This window comes from Notamacropus eugenii, chromosome 3, assembly GCF_028372415.1.
Source record: "Notamacropus eugenii isolate mMacEug1 chromosome 3, mMacEug1.pri_v2, whole genome shotgun sequence".
NCBI classification, from domain to species: domain Eukaryota; kingdom Metazoa; phylum Chordata; class Mammalia; order Diprotodontia; family Macropodidae; genus Notamacropus; species Notamacropus eugenii.
The window spans coordinates 475,443,575-475,462,008 of NC_092874.1; the positions used below are offsets into that span (position 1 = coordinate 475,443,575).

The 18,434-nt window shown below is 40.3% G+C and overlaps 1 protein-coding gene across 6 annotated transcripts in view; it reads left to right on the plus strand.

Moving 5' to 3' along the window:
* Positions 1-18,434, plus strand: part of ERC2 (ELKS/RAB6-interacting/CAST family member 2) — a 1,010,504-nt gene that overhangs the window by 567,986 nt on the left and 424,084 nt on the right. For all 6 annotated transcript variants that reach the window (XM_072599028.1, XM_072599030.1, XM_072599026.1 and 3 more), the window contains one exon: positions 1,307-1,467. In XM_072599028.1, the coding sequence (XP_072455129.1) occupies positions 1,307-1,467 (161 nt within the window). The remainder of the gene's footprint in view (positions 1-1,306; positions 1,468-18,434) is intronic.

Sequence of the window (18,434 nt, forward strand, 5' to 3'; positions counted from 1 at the left end):
CAGGTGTAATTACGTGAAATTCACCAATATCCCTTTGTCTTCTTTGAATTTTACATTTTGAAACCTGCTTCCCCCCTTTTCCTTTTTTTTTGGCATTAACCTCTATTTGCCTTGCATGCTCATGATTCAAAGTTTTCCCTTTTCTTGTAGCAAAATAAAAGGCTTTCTGAATCTTAAAAGCCTGAAATTTATCTTGGACGTGTGTTTTCTGCTTATCCTGAATAAATTCCACGTAAAACGGCATAAATGGTGCAGAAAGTATTTATGAATTGGGACTTAACATGTCACTGACACATTTTGAAGGGAGCTTTGTTGATCTTAGTGATGGGTGAGCTCCTTCTGCCAAGCCTAGCTGGAAAGGATGGCTTAGAGGCCTAAACATCAGTTATGGAAGACGGAGACTCCCTGGAACCACAGGTTCTAATCAACAAGGTCAATCCAGCCCTTCATCCGGGTGAAGGATTGCATATCACCAACTTATTCCTTTGCAGCCCTTGGAATGAAATCATAAAAACCAGGCTGTCTTTGTTCTAGGTTGGCTTTAAAAAGCCCATGATGGTTTGTAGAGGAGTAAGGGTTTGCCTGAGGGCCCCCTGGTCCAATTTCTTGGGACCTGGCTAAAAACCCTGGATATTTGATAGTCTGGCTTATCCCTATAGTGTATTAGCACCCTATAAAAGTTACATTTCATTTATTTCAAGTTTAAGGCCCTCTCAAACAGCACGGGTAAACCAAACTTGAACCTTTTGTGGTTGGAATTCTGTTTACTCTTGGCCAAACATTGCTTCCTGGTTCAAAGGAAAAGGCCTCTAGAGGGTCCTTGGAAATCCAATGGCTTTTAGAAACCAACATTTTGATGGGCTAAATGTGAATGAATCTGAAACACATAGATTAGCTTCCTCTTAAAATACTCAGGGGCCTGAGAATGAAAGGAAATCGTGCTTGACAAAATGCATTTTGAACGTTGCTTTACCCCAACTGTGAGCAAATATCAGAGACATTTGCCAAGTCCAGGACCGAATTGGGTCTGCCCAGTCACCCCCACTTATAATAAAGAAGTTAAATAGTTTCTATAAAAGTTATTGGGCAAAACAACTGAATGGGGCCATTGGAAACCTGGTCATTTCTGAGCATTGGAAACACATTTTTTAATCAGTGGGAAACAAGAATGGTCTTCAATGAGGTCTAGCTCCCATTTAGAAGGTTTGCATGGTTTTCTATGGGTTCACTGTCAGAACACAAGCAGACAAACAAATGTTTTTTTGAATTGAATGAAATCCCGATCATGGCAATGTCTGCATTTCAGTTAGAAGAGCTGATGAATGCCCTTGAAAAGACCAGACAAGAGCTGGATGCTACCAAAGCTCGCCTTGCCTCAACACAGCAGTCCCTGGGTGAAAAAGAAGCACATTTGGCCAACCTACGGATAGAGAGGAGAAAACAGCTGGAGGAAATCCTGGAGATGAAGTAAGTGCCAATGGCTTGCTTTTGTTTGATTTAGTGGAAAGTCCAGTGTCTTATTACATCTTCTACACAGTTCTGGAGATTGGTTGGGTCAGCTAATGAGGAGAGATGGGGACTTGGGGGGGGCAGACACTCATCCTTCAAAAAAAAAAGAAATAGTAGGAAAATAGAAAAGTAATATGGAGGAACAAAGGATTTGGAATGATTGGATAAAGTTAGTACTCTAATCATAATTTCTTGAAGTCCATTTCTGTTTTGTTAAGTTCCAGTTTTAGTTCACAGTGTATCACTTTTTTCTAATTTGACATATGCATATGTATATCTATGTGCAGAAGTGTAAATATACAGATATACATAGATATATACATATATGTATTTGTACATATATGTGTGTGTATTTATACATATATAGACACATATATAGATAGATATAACAGAATAGAAAAAAAGTGATAGCTTGTGAACCAAAATTAGAACATAATAAAAGAAACCTTTTGTATAGCCCCTTATCATTTGCCTTGAAGATGATATTCGTTGAGTTTGTTGATATGTTTTAGGCCATGGATGGTCAGACTCTCCAAGAATAATGCTAATTGAATCATGTAGCTTGGGTCAAGATGGAATTTGGAGGAGAGTTATTTCCTTATTATAATTCTGGAGAGAGCTAGGATAATGCAGGATCTCTCTTAATATCTGGTTAGGCCTCTCTTCCATAGAATATTTAGTGGGCTAACTTAAACCTATGAGAGATCTCTGACTGTCCATATGGGCAGTCCCTCAACTTTCTTGTGATATATTTGGAGGATTTTGGTTTTGTCTTTAAAATGGAAGTGTGATGCAAAACTATTGATTGCCTTTGTTTAAGGAAGTCCTGGGGTGGTAATCAGTGCTTATTGGCAGCTCATGTCTAAACTTCAGACTTACAAAATTGTTGAGGGCATTAAGGACAGTCACATTGTAGACAGTCACACAACTAGTGTGTTTCAGAGACAGGACTAGATCTGCCAGATTCCATAACTGACCCTCTTTCCTTTAGGCCATGTTTCTTTTGATTTGCTGGATTTTTTCTTGGGGGTGGTGGTGGCTGAACCTGTGGTTTCATTTAGTAGCATCCTGAACGCATCAGGAACCAGATTAAAATGTAGTTTGGAGAGGTTGAACAAAATAAACAAAAAAAATACAAAAATAGACAATGTTTATTTCTGGTTTTCTAAATGGGGCAGGCTGGGATCGATTTCTGTTGGAGTCTGACACCTGTGTAGTTGAGCCAGCTACTCCTCTCCCTTGCTGGTAGTATTAAATAAGTGTATTACATGGTCTCTCTCCTTCTTCCCACCCATACATATACCTACATATATACATGCGTATATGTGATTATGATTGTATGCACATATGTAATTGGGTTGTGCCACAATGCAAGTCTATGGCAGGTAAGCTAGCTCTGCAATGTGAAATATATTTTATGCAACAACATTTTGTATTCAAAGAAGGCTAGAAAGAAGAGAGCCTTAGGCGATATGGCTAGGTAAGCCATTAAAAATGTATCCTCTACTTTAACAGAACACTTGGTGAAAGGTAGTATTAATATAAAATTGGATTTAATTTTCTGAAACCTCTAAACTTTTTTCATTGCTGTGTTTTCCTACTTACTCTGGTAACTTCAGCTAGCACCTCAGGTAAAGAGAAACAGGAGAATCTGTTTCATTACATCCTGTCCATAACCAGAACATAGTCCCTGGATCATTTTTGTGGAATGGGTCTCTCTGAGATAGAGCTCTCCATAGAAGTATTGGCAGGGAAAGGTTGGGAAATACACCCTTGGGGTAGAGGCAGGTGAGGGGCAAGGCAGGAACCAATATCTTTTATTTCTTCAATAAAAGCTTTATTTCCATATGTTCTTTGGTATGAAGATGGTTCATCTTTTAGTGAGGATAATGACATAGCTAAGTTGATCGATTTCCTGTTCCTGTTTTTGAAAAAAAGAAATTCCAAGAGGGGTTCCATTGTATCATTTTTGAAGAGCCAAGTCAGTAAAGAAAGGAAGCTCAATTTTAAACATAGGCAGCTATTATTATTAAACTAAAATGTTGCCAAAGGCATATGAGAGAAGTATTCTCTCATCTCCTCCCAGTCTTCCCCATTTCTTTCCTCTTTCTCTCCTTTCTCTTCTCTCCTTCATCCTTTATTTTTGTTTTTTCTCTATTTTTTCCTTCCTTTCTTTACTTTAAAGTTTAAGAATGAAGAAGAAATAAAGAAATTGTGAATCTGACAAATTGATAACGTCAGCATGACTAGGTATAAATTCATTTGAAAATGGTTTTGTGGTTTAGTCAAATACATAAATGATTGGATATAGAAGACTGACCTTCAAATGTGCTAATCTGCCTGGTGCACTTGAGGTGTGCTTAAGGTTAAACAGAGAACATTTTTATCAATAAACAATTTGGAATGGAATCTTTTGAAAGATATGCTATCAAGAACATACTAAACCTTTATTCTTCATTGACTGCCTCAGTTTCTCCAAGAATATATACACATTTTTGCCATATAGGCATATATGCTTAATAAAAGAATATGTAGGAGCTAATAAAAATTTAATTTTAGGCATAAAATTTTAAAAAATTCTCTTGCCCTGCAATTGTGATATATTTCAATATGTTTATAATGTGGTGTAGTAAAAAAAATTTTGGAGTTAAGATAAGGCATGTTGGCTCCAGTCCCAGCTTTGCATTCATTGTGCTGTCCTGGGTAAGCCCCATAACTACTTTTATCTATAAAATGAGAGGGTTAGATTAGGTGGACTCGTGGCTCTCAATCTATAATCCTTTAATTAATGAGGATACGTTGATTTGGATGAATTTCACTTGTTTGAATTGATAGATTCTCTCCTTAGTCATTTATTGTGATTTCATGGGTCAGTTTTTTGTCCCCATTTTTCTCAGTCATGACCTCTTTCATCTGATCTTGTAAAAAGAAAAAAGAAAAAATAGCCCAAACATTTAATTAGGAATTAGAATGGGATGACTTTTTTTTTTTTTACATTCTGTTCTTAACTAAAACATATCCTTTCAACCATTTTGGGAAATGTGACCAATTATCCAATGAAAATATACCATCCATTTTAATAGAACATTTGGTGAGGGGTAGCATTTATATCTATTTTTAAAAATTGGATTTATTTTTCTAAAGCCTACAAACTCCTTTTGCTTGTATGTTTCCCTACCTACCTTCAGAATTTCAAAGAACACCTAAGGTAAGACCTCTTTTGGTGGCTTGCCATAATACTGCTGAAGTATTTTTCATCTCTTGCTGCCACAGAATAAATAAAAATGTCCACTCTGCTTCCTTTGGCAAAAGGCAACAAGGCATGACTTTATTAGGCACAATGAAAAATGCTTTCAGTATGTAAGTTCCTCAGAAATTTCTCCTCTTGGCTATACTTGACTTCATCTCTAGCTGGGTCTGCACTGTGTCTGCACTACAGATCTGAAAGGGCAAATATATTGTTTGAAATGACCTGTTATGCCAGTCAACCAGGTAGTTAGATCCTTGAACAAACTTGTTCAATTGGTTTTAGTGAGAAAAGTGGAATACTCTATCAGGGCTACATTTAACATTTGGCTTTGGGTGCAAGAATCAGAAAACACTTCAGGTAATCAGAATGAAGTGAGCCCTCAAATCAAATTTGTAATTCATGGTGTGAAAATAACGGTCAATAATCAAACAAATCTATTTCTTGTGAAAATGAGTCATCCTTGAAATTTCTTTGTTGGCTGAAGGAGCCATTTGGTTAATATTTGTGACCTTTATGTTTTGATGTTATGTTGCCAAGACTCTTCCTTAGTTACGACTTTGCTGTCAACATGGTCACAAAGTCAGTGACACTCACATATACACACAGAGCCTGTTTTTAGGGTTAGCATTCAAATACGATCCCCAAATCTAGAATTTAGCTTTGGAAAGAAAGTTGCTGACACTTTTTGTCTCATGGTTTCCTCTTAAATTTGGAGATAGAATAGACTCCTCAGGATTATTATGCGGGTGGTGATGATGGTATACGTTATAGTAATAATAATGATAATAAGAAAAATATTGGCAATGAAAAGATAGTAGACTCAAGGGTAACAAGAGTGTCATGGTATGTGATCAACACATAAAAAGTCGTTCTCTATTTAAAATCTGTCCCTAGCATAACAGCATCAAAAATATCAATCATGGCATTTTTTCAAGTTTTTTAAATCTATAATGATCTTTCTCTTACATAGAGTTAAGTATGACTTCAAAATTAGAGAGTCAAAGGAAAATATCTGATTAACACTCTGATGTATATGGATGACATTAAATTAGATAACTTCACCAAAAATATATTAAATAGCTTTTTCATCTCATAGAATCATTCTCTAGTGAAATCAAAATGCCATTTGAACTTGAGAACGTCAAATTCTTAATGTAAGCCAAGGAAAGAGAAAGACCAAAGACCTTTCCAGAGTCAAGAGAGCCCATTGAGTCAATGGATGAAAGTGAAACCCACAAATACTTTGCCCTGCACCAGGCAAGATGCATCAAGAATCATGAACATGGATTACAAAGGAATAAGAACAAGACTGCAAAGGACAGTGCCTTTCCCTGTAACAGCTTCTATCTTTATCAAAAAAAGATGAGGAAAAACCAAAATGGAACATTTTTATAAAAATATTCCCAAGAACTCAAATAAATGAGGACTTGATCATTATAACAGAAAAACAACTGCAGAACAATTGGTTCATATAAAACCTTAAAACCAGTTAATAGCCATGTTATATTGAAAGTAAAGCTCTCAAAATAGAGACCTATGAAATGGGGGAAAAGCACGTAGGTGTAAGATGAGGCATATGTCTTTCCCATTGTCCTGTCACCTGTAAGAATTGTACTGAGGATGCTTGGTAGTAAGTTTACTCAAGATGAACCTATATGTTAATACTTTTATTTAGCTATAGAGAGCAGTTTTTAAAAAAATCTAATTGTGAAATAGTCTGCAGGAGATTCAATACAAAAGGATGACATGATTACAATGACATGACGTTTCTATCTAAACCCCTCTGAAAAAGAGTAAATGAAAGAGATGAGATGATAACTGCAGCAGCAGCAGCAGTGGGGGTAGAGGTGGAAATGGGGACCTTAATGGTGGTGGTGGTAGTACCTCATACCTATTTTTAAATCAACACAACATATATTTTACAATCTGCACATCTTTTAAGGCCACAAATTGACTCGATACCAGAAGAGACTATTCGTTTTTTCCATCTCCTTCCCTAGGCTGATCACTGTTCTTTATTCAAAATTCTAGTGCTTGTTCCCTCACAAAAAGGCATGTTCCCATCCCCCTCCATACCTCAATGCTTTTGTACTGAAATTTAAAGTACTTGGTTTTCTTTCTGTAACAGTTCCTACTTCAATGGGTTTATGATTTTATCCATGCGAATCCCTCATCCGGTGGTTCTAATCATAGCTTATTCTTACCTCTTCCTCCCTTTCGATTTTTGTGTCCATCTTTGCATTCATATTCCATAGACTTCAGTTATTCCATGGGTACCCATGCTCATAGCTATCAATCTTCCAGCCCAGAGCCTCGTTCAATAGCAGCCTGATTTCTTCTGATCATACATACCCATGACAATGCCCTCCATGCTGCTTCTTGCAAGCAAATTATTTGGAGTAACGTGCTGCAGGGATCTTGTTGCTACCAGGCACCTTTGGGTCCCTGAAAATATTGATTCTTTGGAGAATGTGGCTGATGAACCAGCCTCCATGAGGGAATACTGGTGTTTAACAGGTGGGGATTTATGTGAAGGGGTAATTTGGGAATCACTGTAAGTGCTGAGTACTGTTCAGTGTCTTCCTTCTATCTAATTGTGGGCCTAGCCCATTGTCCAACTAGCACATCCAACCAAGATATAGGTATCAATGGAAGAACTCAACCTTGTCTGCTTCACTATGTTGCATCATCTGGACCAGTGAGATTTCTTTACATATTTTTTTTTCTTTTTTCCTGTGGGAATGGTTTTTCCAACAATTCTAGTGCATGCCTTATCTTCCTAGTGACACATTTGGATAAAGATCAAAGAAAATACAAGAACCTACCAAGATATGTTCAGGGATTGACTTGTAAGCTTTTTGATAAAGAGGAAGTTGGCAAAAAATGACAAAAATCATTGGTGGCATTGTCATTAGCAAACGAATAAAGGTAAGAGCAATCATGGGTTAGCACAAAGTCTACCAATGAATGGGTCATCCATATGCTCTCTCTGTACCATCTAGCATAGACCCCTGGAGGTGTTGTCTGCCCTGTTTGACTCTACACTCCTAGAGGGTGGGGAATGCCTCATTTTTATTTTTGTATCTTCAGCACCTATTCCAGTGCTGGATATGTAATCAGCACAATTTAAATACATATTTTTCATTCATTAATTTTTCTTTCATTCATACTGACTGATTGCACTATTTTTACATCATTGTCAAATTTGTGAGCACTGTCTTCATACACATAATGAGGACATCCTTGATGAAAGTACCATAGTAGGCACTTAAAATGTTTATTAAATTTTATTTAAAGTAGAACACACATGTTTTTACATGTATACCTACATATGTATACATAAATATGCCCCTATATGTATAAATCAGTATCTATACCTATATATATGTATATATATACTCATCTTCATAGTCACAGGATTGATGAAGAGCTATGGGTGATACAAAATCCTAATGCATTCATTTTTTTCCTTTCTTGATTAAGAATACTTTGAATCAGTGGAACCAAGATACCACCTTAAAGACCCTTATCAAGAAACTGGCTCCCATACACATTCTAAGGTCTGATGATCCCTTGAGAGATGCATCCAGAGATACCTTGGTTTAAAGGTCCCCTGATTATCAACATCAAATGACACATAAAACAGAGAGATGCATATATATCCATCTATCCACACACACACACACACACACACACACACACACACACACACACACACACACACACAAAGGGGCTGAACACTCTCAAGGTAGATATCCAGGGAATGGTCAATTCCATTCTGTTCCATTTCACACCCATTTACATAGCTCCTACTCTGTGTTAGGCAATGTAATGCAGTCTGGGAATTTCAAAGACAAACAGTGAAACAGTCCCTGCTTTCAAGATACACACACTGTGAGATTTAATCAGCAAACATTTCCTGAAGACCTACTGTGTGCTAGGCACAGTGCTTATTTCTGGGAATGCAGACCAAAACCAAACTGTCATTTCCTTCAAGGAGTTTATGTCCCATCAGAAGAGGGATTTCCCAGTAGATTGTGAGGGCCTCCATATGTTTCAGTTCCACTGATTGCATCAGGCCCCAGAGTCTAAGGTTATACATTTAATTTTTAAATATCTAAAGCCCTCTGCTAAAACATTTCATAATGACTTAGCTTTGTTATGTATACTTGATGCAGAAGATTTAACCGAGAGACCATTATGAGCTTCATTTTGTATGTTTGGTTTTATTAATGCCTATTAATAAACTTGCATTCCAGTAACCAGACCCCAGTTATTTAATTTGTGGGAGATGAATTTGATATCTGTGGCTAAAGAGACCAGCATGTAGTAAGATACTGTACTTAGAATGTATCTGTGGGCTTTTGCTCTCGTGAATAAATCAATTTCAACTAATTTATGACTTCCAAAGGCAGACTGAATAACAGGTATTTACCATTAGGTTATTTAATGCTGAATTAATATAACTTTGTTTTAAAGTTTGTTTATAATCAAATGAGCTCAGAGTGTGCATTTGCAAGTTTTTTCTGTGATTTCCTAAGCTTCCTTTGTGGACAACTTTCCAACATAGATCTGGATTCTTGGCCCATGTGGTTGACATTGGATGATTCCCCTTGATTATCTTCATTTAAATCCATTGTTGGTCTGTAGACAACTTTTCAGCTCTCAGTTTGAGTCTCTGTGTATGTGGAGTTCTTTTAAGAAGTTTACAGTAAGGCAGGGCAGCAGCTTTATCTAGCGCCTTATTTCCTTGGCCTTTGGGATCTGGAAACCTTTCCAGAAGGACCACTCTTTAGCTAAGTGACCTTCCAAGGAGAGGTGGTAGGGAGGGTGAGAGGGGAGGCAAGTACATTGGAAAAGACAGATAAACATCAGTGTTTTCTTCACTTTAAGTCAATGAAAGACAAGACAAATATTCTTTCAAAGAGGCCTCCAAGTGCATTGTAATTTGGATTGAGTAAACCAGAGCCCAGAACAGTTTAAGGGCAGCGTTTATTTAACAATACTGAGCCATCTCTGAAGGAGTGGAGCAGGACAATTTATATTTAGGGGAGAAGAGGGGAAAGATTATGAACTATGGTGTGCATAAAAAGCCATGAGGCCTTGCTTGCATCATTGTAAAAATATACTGCACACTGAATGCCAGTTTCTTTTTAAAGGCAAAACATCGATTTACTTTCAACCATGATTTTGCTTTTTCCAGAGTCTGGGTGTATAGGGAAATCTTGACATGCTTACTGTACAGACTGCTTGTTTCAAAATTTCTCAATAAGCCATTACAATATTTAAATCCTCACTAGATGGATGGAAGGTTTGTAAACAACAAATAATACAAAATCACTGATTTGATAACATAGACACTGCCTTACAATATTTCTCTCTGTGTGTCATGTCTTATACACAAACCTCCCAATCTCTGGCTTTAAAGTTTTGTTGTTTGGCTGTTTCTGTCATGTCCAACTCTTTGTGACCCCATTTGAGATTTTCTTGGTAGAAATACTTGGATGGCTTGCCATTTCCTTCTCCAACTCACTTTACAGATTGGGAACTGAGGCAAATAGGGTTAAATGACTTGCCCAGGGTCACACAGCTAGTAAAGTGTCTGAGATCAGATTTGAATTCCAGGTCTGGTGCTCTATCCTCTGAGCCACCTAACTGCCGTTAGAAAAAGTTAGAGTCTCAGTTACAGATGGAATAAAACAAGAAATTGTATATAGAGCAATCCTTTTTTTTTTTTTTTAAATTAAAGGCATAAAAGGGGAAAGAAGTCTATAGGAACTTACATGTTCAAAATGAGGTTTTCTAAAACAACCACTTTGACATTTTCCCCATTGGACATCTATCAGCTATATCATTCTCGAGAGTCCAGGGTTAAATTTTGGGTGCCATATTTGAATAGAGACATGTCCAGAGGATAGAACCCAGATAACACATGTTATTTTGTGAGCAAGGCAAAGAGATAGGAGGAGAGAGGTATGTTGACACAATTCAAATATGTAAGTGGTTTGATTGGTACTAGAGGAGATAGATTTTCTCTGTGTCCTCTTGATCCATCTTGCTCCAGAAACCTTAACAAAGACCACTGGGTGAAAAGGAAAAGGATACCCATTTCAGCTCAATAGGAATATTCTAGCAACGAGAACTATACAACCATGGTAGAGACCTCTTGTCATCTTCCTTCAGGAATTTTGCACAAAACGAATTCTGTGCTAGGAGAGGGGTTGGAGAGTCCTTTAATTTGAGTGATTTGTAGGGAAGGAATATTTCAGCCCACAAGCAAGGGTGCCTGTGTGCCATGGGGCCATGAATTGATACCAAGGGAGAAGAATGAGGCAGTCCTTCATTTTGGCATCAGTGTATTTTTCTCCTTGAGTTTCTCTTCACTTTGTGTGGAAGCTACCACTGAGTGCAGAGTAGAGGAAGGCTCCGGCTTCTTCAGTGATGACCTTTTTTGCTGTTTGGACAGATCCAGGTGAGCATGCTCTAAAGATCTGGAATGCTCTCCCTCTTCTTCTCTGCCTCCTGGCTTCCTGTCCAAAATCTCATCTTCTACAGGAAGCCTTTCCTCATCTTCCTCAATGCTACTGCTTTCCCTCTGTCGATTTTCACCAAACTATCTTGTACAGAGCCTGAATGTACACAGCAATTTGCACGTGATCTCTTCCCATTGGACGCAGAGCTCATTGGGAGCAGGGACTGCTGTTTACTTTTCCTTGTGTGGTCCCCAGGCCTAGTCACTTCCTAAACTATAACTAAGGTCCCTTCCAGCTAAAAATAGTAACAAAACACTAATAATTGCTAGATTTTGTGGAGGCTTTTCAGGTTTGAGAAGCACTTTGTGTATTGTCATTTGCTCCTCACAACCAGTTTGGGGGTGGAAGGGATTATTATTCCCTTTTTATAGGGGAGGAAACTGAGACTCAACAAAGTTGTGACTTGTCCAGGGCCATGCAGTTAGTGTCGAAGGCATCTCAGGTCTTCCTGACTCTTAACCAGCTGCCTGAATCCAAGCAAAAATCTCAGAATGGAAAGTTGTCTTGGAAACCATCGAGAACAGCACCTGCCTCATCAAGAATCCTCTTGGCCACATGCGTGAGGGGCCGGCACCTGAGTCACGAATCTCGCCTCTTCTTACCAACTGCTTTCATGTGCTTCTGTCTTCTTAGCTACCTCCCCCCCTTTCCTTCCTCAGATTTCTCTTCATTCTCTTCTTCTTCCTCCTTCTACTTGGGTCCTTCTGGGGGAGTCCTTCCCTGGGGCTCTGCATGCTACGTCGCCTTCTGCTTGAGCTGTAATGATGGTTCCACAGCTAGACTGTAGAGACATGGGTGGCAAAGGAGAGAGCATCACCAGCAACAAAGAAGCTGTTGAGAAGATGGCTGGGCAATAAAGGGAAGAGTGATTGGAGCCAGCCTCCAGGTAATGGGCCAGAAGGGTCTTGCTATGTCCTGGGTGGGGGGGACTTTAAGAAGGCTCACTGGAGGCTTGGCACTAAGAAATGGACTGAAGAGTTGTCCCAGAGAAGAGGGTTCTACAAACTTGAGGGAGGAAGCAGCTGCTCGCCCTCCCAGGGAGTTCACCATGGAGCCACAGAGCCTATCAGGTCCTGGATCAACCAAGGATGGTCAGCAGGTGATGTGAGTGCAAGTCCTTGGGTCTAGAACTTGAACCCTCTCGAGGAGACCTTTCCAGGGTTCCTCTTCACAAACTGTGCAGTGTATTCCTTTTAGTGAATAATGAATTGCTGGTTAATGGCAATGACAACAACAATTTAAAAGTAGTTTACGTTTTGCAAAGCACTGTTTACATGTGAATCCTCCAGACAACCCTGTGGATTAAATGTTACTATTCCCATTTTACAGATTAGGAAACTGAGGTTGAGAAAGGTTAAGGGATTTATCCTTCAAGATACCAATTAACTCCATATGTTTGCATAGATTATTCCCCTGTTTTCCATGCAGTGTCTCCTGGGCTCTACCTTTTTGGAATCCCTGGTTTCTTTCCAGGCCCTGCTCCTGTTCCCCCCACTACAGGCAGCATTTTCCTGCCACCAGGCCTTTGCACTTTCTTTGTCCTCATAGGGTCACATATACATTACTTGATGGCTCACATGCTACTATTTTTCCGAGGTGGTGCAGTGGATAGAGAGCTGGGTCTGGAGTCAGAAAGAGCTGAGTTCCCACTTGGTTTCAGACACTTAGTAGCTATGTGACCCTGGGCAAGTCCCTTCACCCTGTTTGCTGAGTTTCATCATCTGTAAAATGAGTTGGAGAAGGAAATAGCAAAACCCTTCTGTATCTTTGTCAAGAAAACCCCAAATGGGATCATGAAGAGTCAGACATGACCGAACAGCAACAGTTTGTGAATGGATCCCTTCCCTCATCCGGATGAGAAGGGAGGCTTCTCATAACAAAGATTTAAGAAAGAAAATGGGAAAAAAATTAAATAAAAGCTATCCAACACATTGACTGTATCTGACCACGATACAACCCTTTGTGCTCCGCATCTCTCCGATAAAGGGGAGAAGTGTATTTTTTTAAACTCTTTGCTTGGGTCCAAGCTTTGTCATTATAATGATAGCAGTGTTCAGTTTCGTTTTACTTTTTTTTATTATTTATTCTGTTATATTGATGGTGCATGTGGTATTCTGGGTTCTACTGACTTCACTCTGAATCAGTTAGTATACGCCTTCCTATGTTTCTCTGAATTCTCCGTATTTGTCCTATCTTCCAATGCAGTTCCGCTCTATTCCATGCATGCTCCACCATTCATTTAACCATTCCAAAATAATACTTTGGATACTGCATCTTAGAAAGGAAGTGATAACCTGGAGACAATGTGGAGGAGTTTAGGACTTGAGTTCATGGGAGTATAAGTTGAAGGAAATGTAGTTATTTAATGTCAGAAGAGAAGACGTATGGACACGCAGTCACTGCCATCAAGTATTTGAGGGGCTAGTGCTTGGATGGCCAATTCAAGTTTTCTTAAATCACAGCTTGACAGCTACAAGAGATCTAAGAGCCCACCAAGAGCAATGACATCATAGAATTGGAGCCATGATGGACATCAGGGGTCATTAAGGCTACTCCTTTCATTTACAGTTGGGGTAACTGAAGCTCAGAGATGTTAGGTCCCTTGCCCAAGGGTGCACCATTGCTAATGGCGGAACAGGCTCTTTTGCTTTCAGATTCATTTTACTTTTCACTGCACTGTGGTCAGTCATCAGCAGAATCTGTTTGTTTCTTGGTTCCTCCCTTAAGAAGGAAGATATTTTCCTCTAAAATCATATAAAACTATCTCCAGTGGACTTGGCACGTATACACTACTATATCTTGTGAGGTAGGAGGCCCCATTTTATAGATGATGAAATTGAACCTCATAGAGATAACAGCCAGCTAGTAAGAGTCTAAGGTGCAGGTTCTAAACCCAGGGTCTTCCGTGAACTTAAAAAGGAAACTTGGAGGACTGTCTTTCAATGTAATTGACTTCCTTCATAATTTATGCATTTGAAAACACTATTCTGAAAAAGGGGTCCACAGACATCATCTGATGGCCAAAGGGGACTATGACAGAAGAAAGGCTAACAACTCCTGGTCTAAAGGCAGGATTAAACCCAGGTCTTTCTGACTCTCAGTCCAGGACCTTGTCCCCTCTACCCTGATACATCAGTTCTAAAGGGCAGAACTGGGAACAATGACTGGAAGCCTCAAAGAGGCAAAACAATAAGTAAACATAAATGTATATATGCATACGCACACATACACGTGTTTAAGAGAGAGAGATAGCCAACCAGTCAGTCAGTCAGTGCTTTGAGACTTAGTGGATTCATCCTCACTGGAGGAGCCAACCAGTCAGTCAGTCAGTGCTTTGAGACTTAGTGGATTCATCCTCACTGGAGGAGCCAACCAGTCAGTCAGTCAGTGCTTTGAGACATAGTGGATTCATCCTCACTGGAGGACTTCTAAGGAAAGAAGGGCTTGGTGAGCATTTGCAAGCAAAGATGTAGAGGAGATTTCTGTTCAGACAGAATTTGGACTGATGGCTTCTGAGATCCCTCAACTCTATAATTCTTGGGGGGGGGTGGTTCACCTTTGCTGGCACATGTAAGGAGCTAAGGGACGTGCACAGAGCAGCACAGACTTAGAGGGTGAACATGTGTACTGCATATCTATCACATGTACATGACATAAACCAGTGACCAGATGACATGGAGTCTATGGGATGTAGCTATAAAGGACCCATGCCTGGAAATGTAAGTTCAATAAATTGATCACCAGCTGCTCCAGGATCAAGCAGAGGAGGCAGACTTTGGAGGGTTGTTCCAGAGAGGAGGAAGGCAGCTAAGTAGAGAGAGAAGGATAGGAACCAAGGCCTATAACCATTGAAGGGGAACTGAGCAGGCTTCCACAGAAGTGCCCTGGTAGAGCAGAGGGAGGGGCTGCATGACGGTGGGTAGGAGGACCATTTCTGGAGCATGTTTACTCAGTCCCTGAGGTCATTTCCCAAACATACCTGGAGACAAATAAAATGATGAGGAAAATGTCTTCTTAAAAGGAAAAGCAAAGTCTAGTGTGGGCCCAGTTTTGGGAATAGTAGGAGATGGAAGTCAAACAAGCCAGTGGTTTGGAGGTTTTTAATGGAAACGCAAACATTTTCTGAGCTGGGGCAGAATAGTCTTTCAACTTAAATAATCATGATCAGTAGTTAAATAATCTCAGCCCTTATGAATCGTGAACGTCTCAAAGCCTGGGAAGCACCAGGCCCATGTTATCTTATCCCTCAGAGTGGGCCCCAGAGGGTTAGGAAAGGTCAGAAAAAAACAAGGAAATGAGGAGGAGGAAGGCACTGGACTTCCAACCTCCCATGCCAGGCAAAAGGGCAGATCCCAGGCTGTTTGCCTTTTCCTACCAAGTGTAAACAATGCCTTGGGTTGCTCGGAGGAAGAAAACAGGAAAGTTAGCTTGCATTCACGAATAGCACTTATATACCACTTTAGGGTTTGCCACACACTGTGCATAGCTCATCTGGGTCCCCAACAAACCTGTGAAGTAGGTGCTTTGATTAACCCTATATTACAGTTGGGTAAACTGAGGCATGGGGAGATCAAGTGACCTGTCCAAAATCATAGAGCTAAAGGTTTAAGGCAGGATTTGAACTCATGTCTTCCAGCTTCCAAGTCCAACACTTCCATGTTTCCTCTCCATCTCTTGGATTACTTCAAGTCTCAACTAACATCCCATTTTCTGCAAGAAGCCTTTTCTGGCCCTGCTTCATGCTGATGCCTTCCCTGATTGGTTATCCCCAATTTGTTCTATGTCTTGTTTGTACATAGTTGATTGCAAGTTGTCTCCCCCATTAAACTGCTTGAGGGCAGGAGCTGTCTGGGAGCATTTGGGGCTTTTCTTTGTCTCCCCAACACAACCCAAGGCCTAGGCCTGATTAGGCTCTTAACAGATGTGTGTTGGTTCGGTTTGACCTAATCCTGCCAGACCAGGTGAAGATACCTTTCTTGGTTTTCCCCAACAGGACTATCCCCAGTGGGTACAAAGAGTTAGTCCACTGTTCATGGCTCATCTCCCCCTCCACCATCATTAAAGGTGAGACCTACTTAAAATGAACACCAAGGGCAGCCTTGATTGATGGATGTTGGAGTGGAATCTTCAGCAATCAGTTAGTCATTCATCAAGCATCTACTCAGTGCCAGGCACTGTGTAAGACACCAGGGATCCAAAGACTCTGGCCCCCAGGAAGCTTACATTCCACCAGAAGGGGCAACGTGAACATGTATACATTTGGGCAGGATATTTGATAGATGATTATGTGATAGTGTGAGGATAGAGGGAGGATCAGGAAAAGTTTCCTACAGGAGCCCAAGCTGGAGCTGAGGCAGCTGGAGGTCAGGAGGGAGGGCACGCCACACATGAAAGACAGGCCGTCCAGAGCCCAGTGACTGGTGTGCCCCTGCCCTCTACTGAGGCAGATTGGAAACCTTTGTCATCTAAAATTAGGGCGCTGGATGCCAAATTGTGGTCTGGGAACCAACTCCCAGCTGTTCCTGGGACCCTCTCTGGAGGCAAGTAAGGTCCAAACTGTTTTCATAATCATATCAAGATGTTTTCATTTATAATACAGTAAACATTAATCGATACAAGCCACATAGACAAAAGCTAGCTCTTTGGAAAGGTTCTTCAATAATTTTAGAGTGCAACGGGGTTCTGAGACCAGCCATTTTGAGAACTGCTAAGAGAGGTGCATAGTTTAAGTGACTAATGCAGGAACACATGGTCCGGGTTGGTCAAAGAAAGGATTGGAACTCAGATCCTCCTGGCTCAAAGTCTGGTGCTGTATGGTACACTGTCTTTGTAGTGTACTGTAACCTTTTATCCGACACGTTAGAGACTCAGTAAAAGCTACCTTACCGCTGTAGTCTACGCTGCTGCCAAAGTGATTTTCCTTAAGCACTTAAGGATGTTACCTATTCCATAAAGTCCAGTAACTCCCTAGTTCCTCTAAGAAAAAGTATGCACTGCACAGTTTGGCTTTTAAAGCCCTTTATAAGCAGAGCCCAAAATATCTTTCCAGCCTCCTTGTGCATAACTCCCCCTCCCACAGTTAGTGATGTAGACAGCTGACTTTCTCTGTCTCACACACACACACACACACACATACACATCTCCCTTCTTCCCTTCTCTGTCCTTTATGCTATTTTTCCCTTTGCCTGAAATGTATCCATTTCTTACCTCTGTTTTATAGAACCCCACTCTTCCTTTATCTTCTGCAAGAAAACGTTCCTGATGTTTGCCCTTAATTGCTAAATAGCCTCCCTCCCCAACTATCTTGGATTTAACTGTGTCATATATATTCACTTTCTGTTTATGCTGTAGTGGATGGATGGATGGATGGATGGATAGAAAAAGACCGAAAGAGAGACAGAGACAGAGACAGGGACAGAGAGACAGAGACAAAGAGACAGAGAATTTATTAGGGCTTGTCTCTTATACTAAAGTGTAAGCACCTTGAGAATAGGGATTGTGTCATTCTTTGTAGCTATCTCGCTAGTGTCTAGCACAGTGTCTGGCACATAGTAGGTAATAAACACATTTACTGATGGATTGATTATGAAGAAGAATTTAATTGCTTCTAGCTGCCTCTTTCTTCATCTGAACTCTCATCCATGTGGAATCTAGGGATCGTATTTTCCTTTGATGGACCCTCCTGGTGGGTCTCTGAGCTGTCACTGGACCAGTGATTTCTTTGGGGAGGGGAGCAAACTAGAACAGGCAGCCAAACAGGTGGAGGTGGGGGCTGCTGCTTCCTTCCTGGAAAGGAGGCGTTCTCAGTAGGGTAGAGAAGGGGGGTTAGCCAAGTCCCCTAGGAGGCAAGTGATTGAGAACCACAGCCTTTGGCCAGGCTGCTTGCCATGTGGAGAAACCATAAAGCCTATTGTTTTCCAATTATGGAATTTGGAAGCCTACAGTTTGGGAAAATTGAAGTTCACTGTTTTGACTTGATCTTTAGGTTAAGCCAAGTTCCTGGGATCATAATTTCAACCTGCATGAGCACTTGGCTCTCTTTAGGAATCTGGCAGTATCTCACCCCCAATCCAATGCTGACTTGAACAGAACTGTAGTCAGATCCAGTTCCAAGGTCGAGCTCAGATGGCATTTAAGTGTTG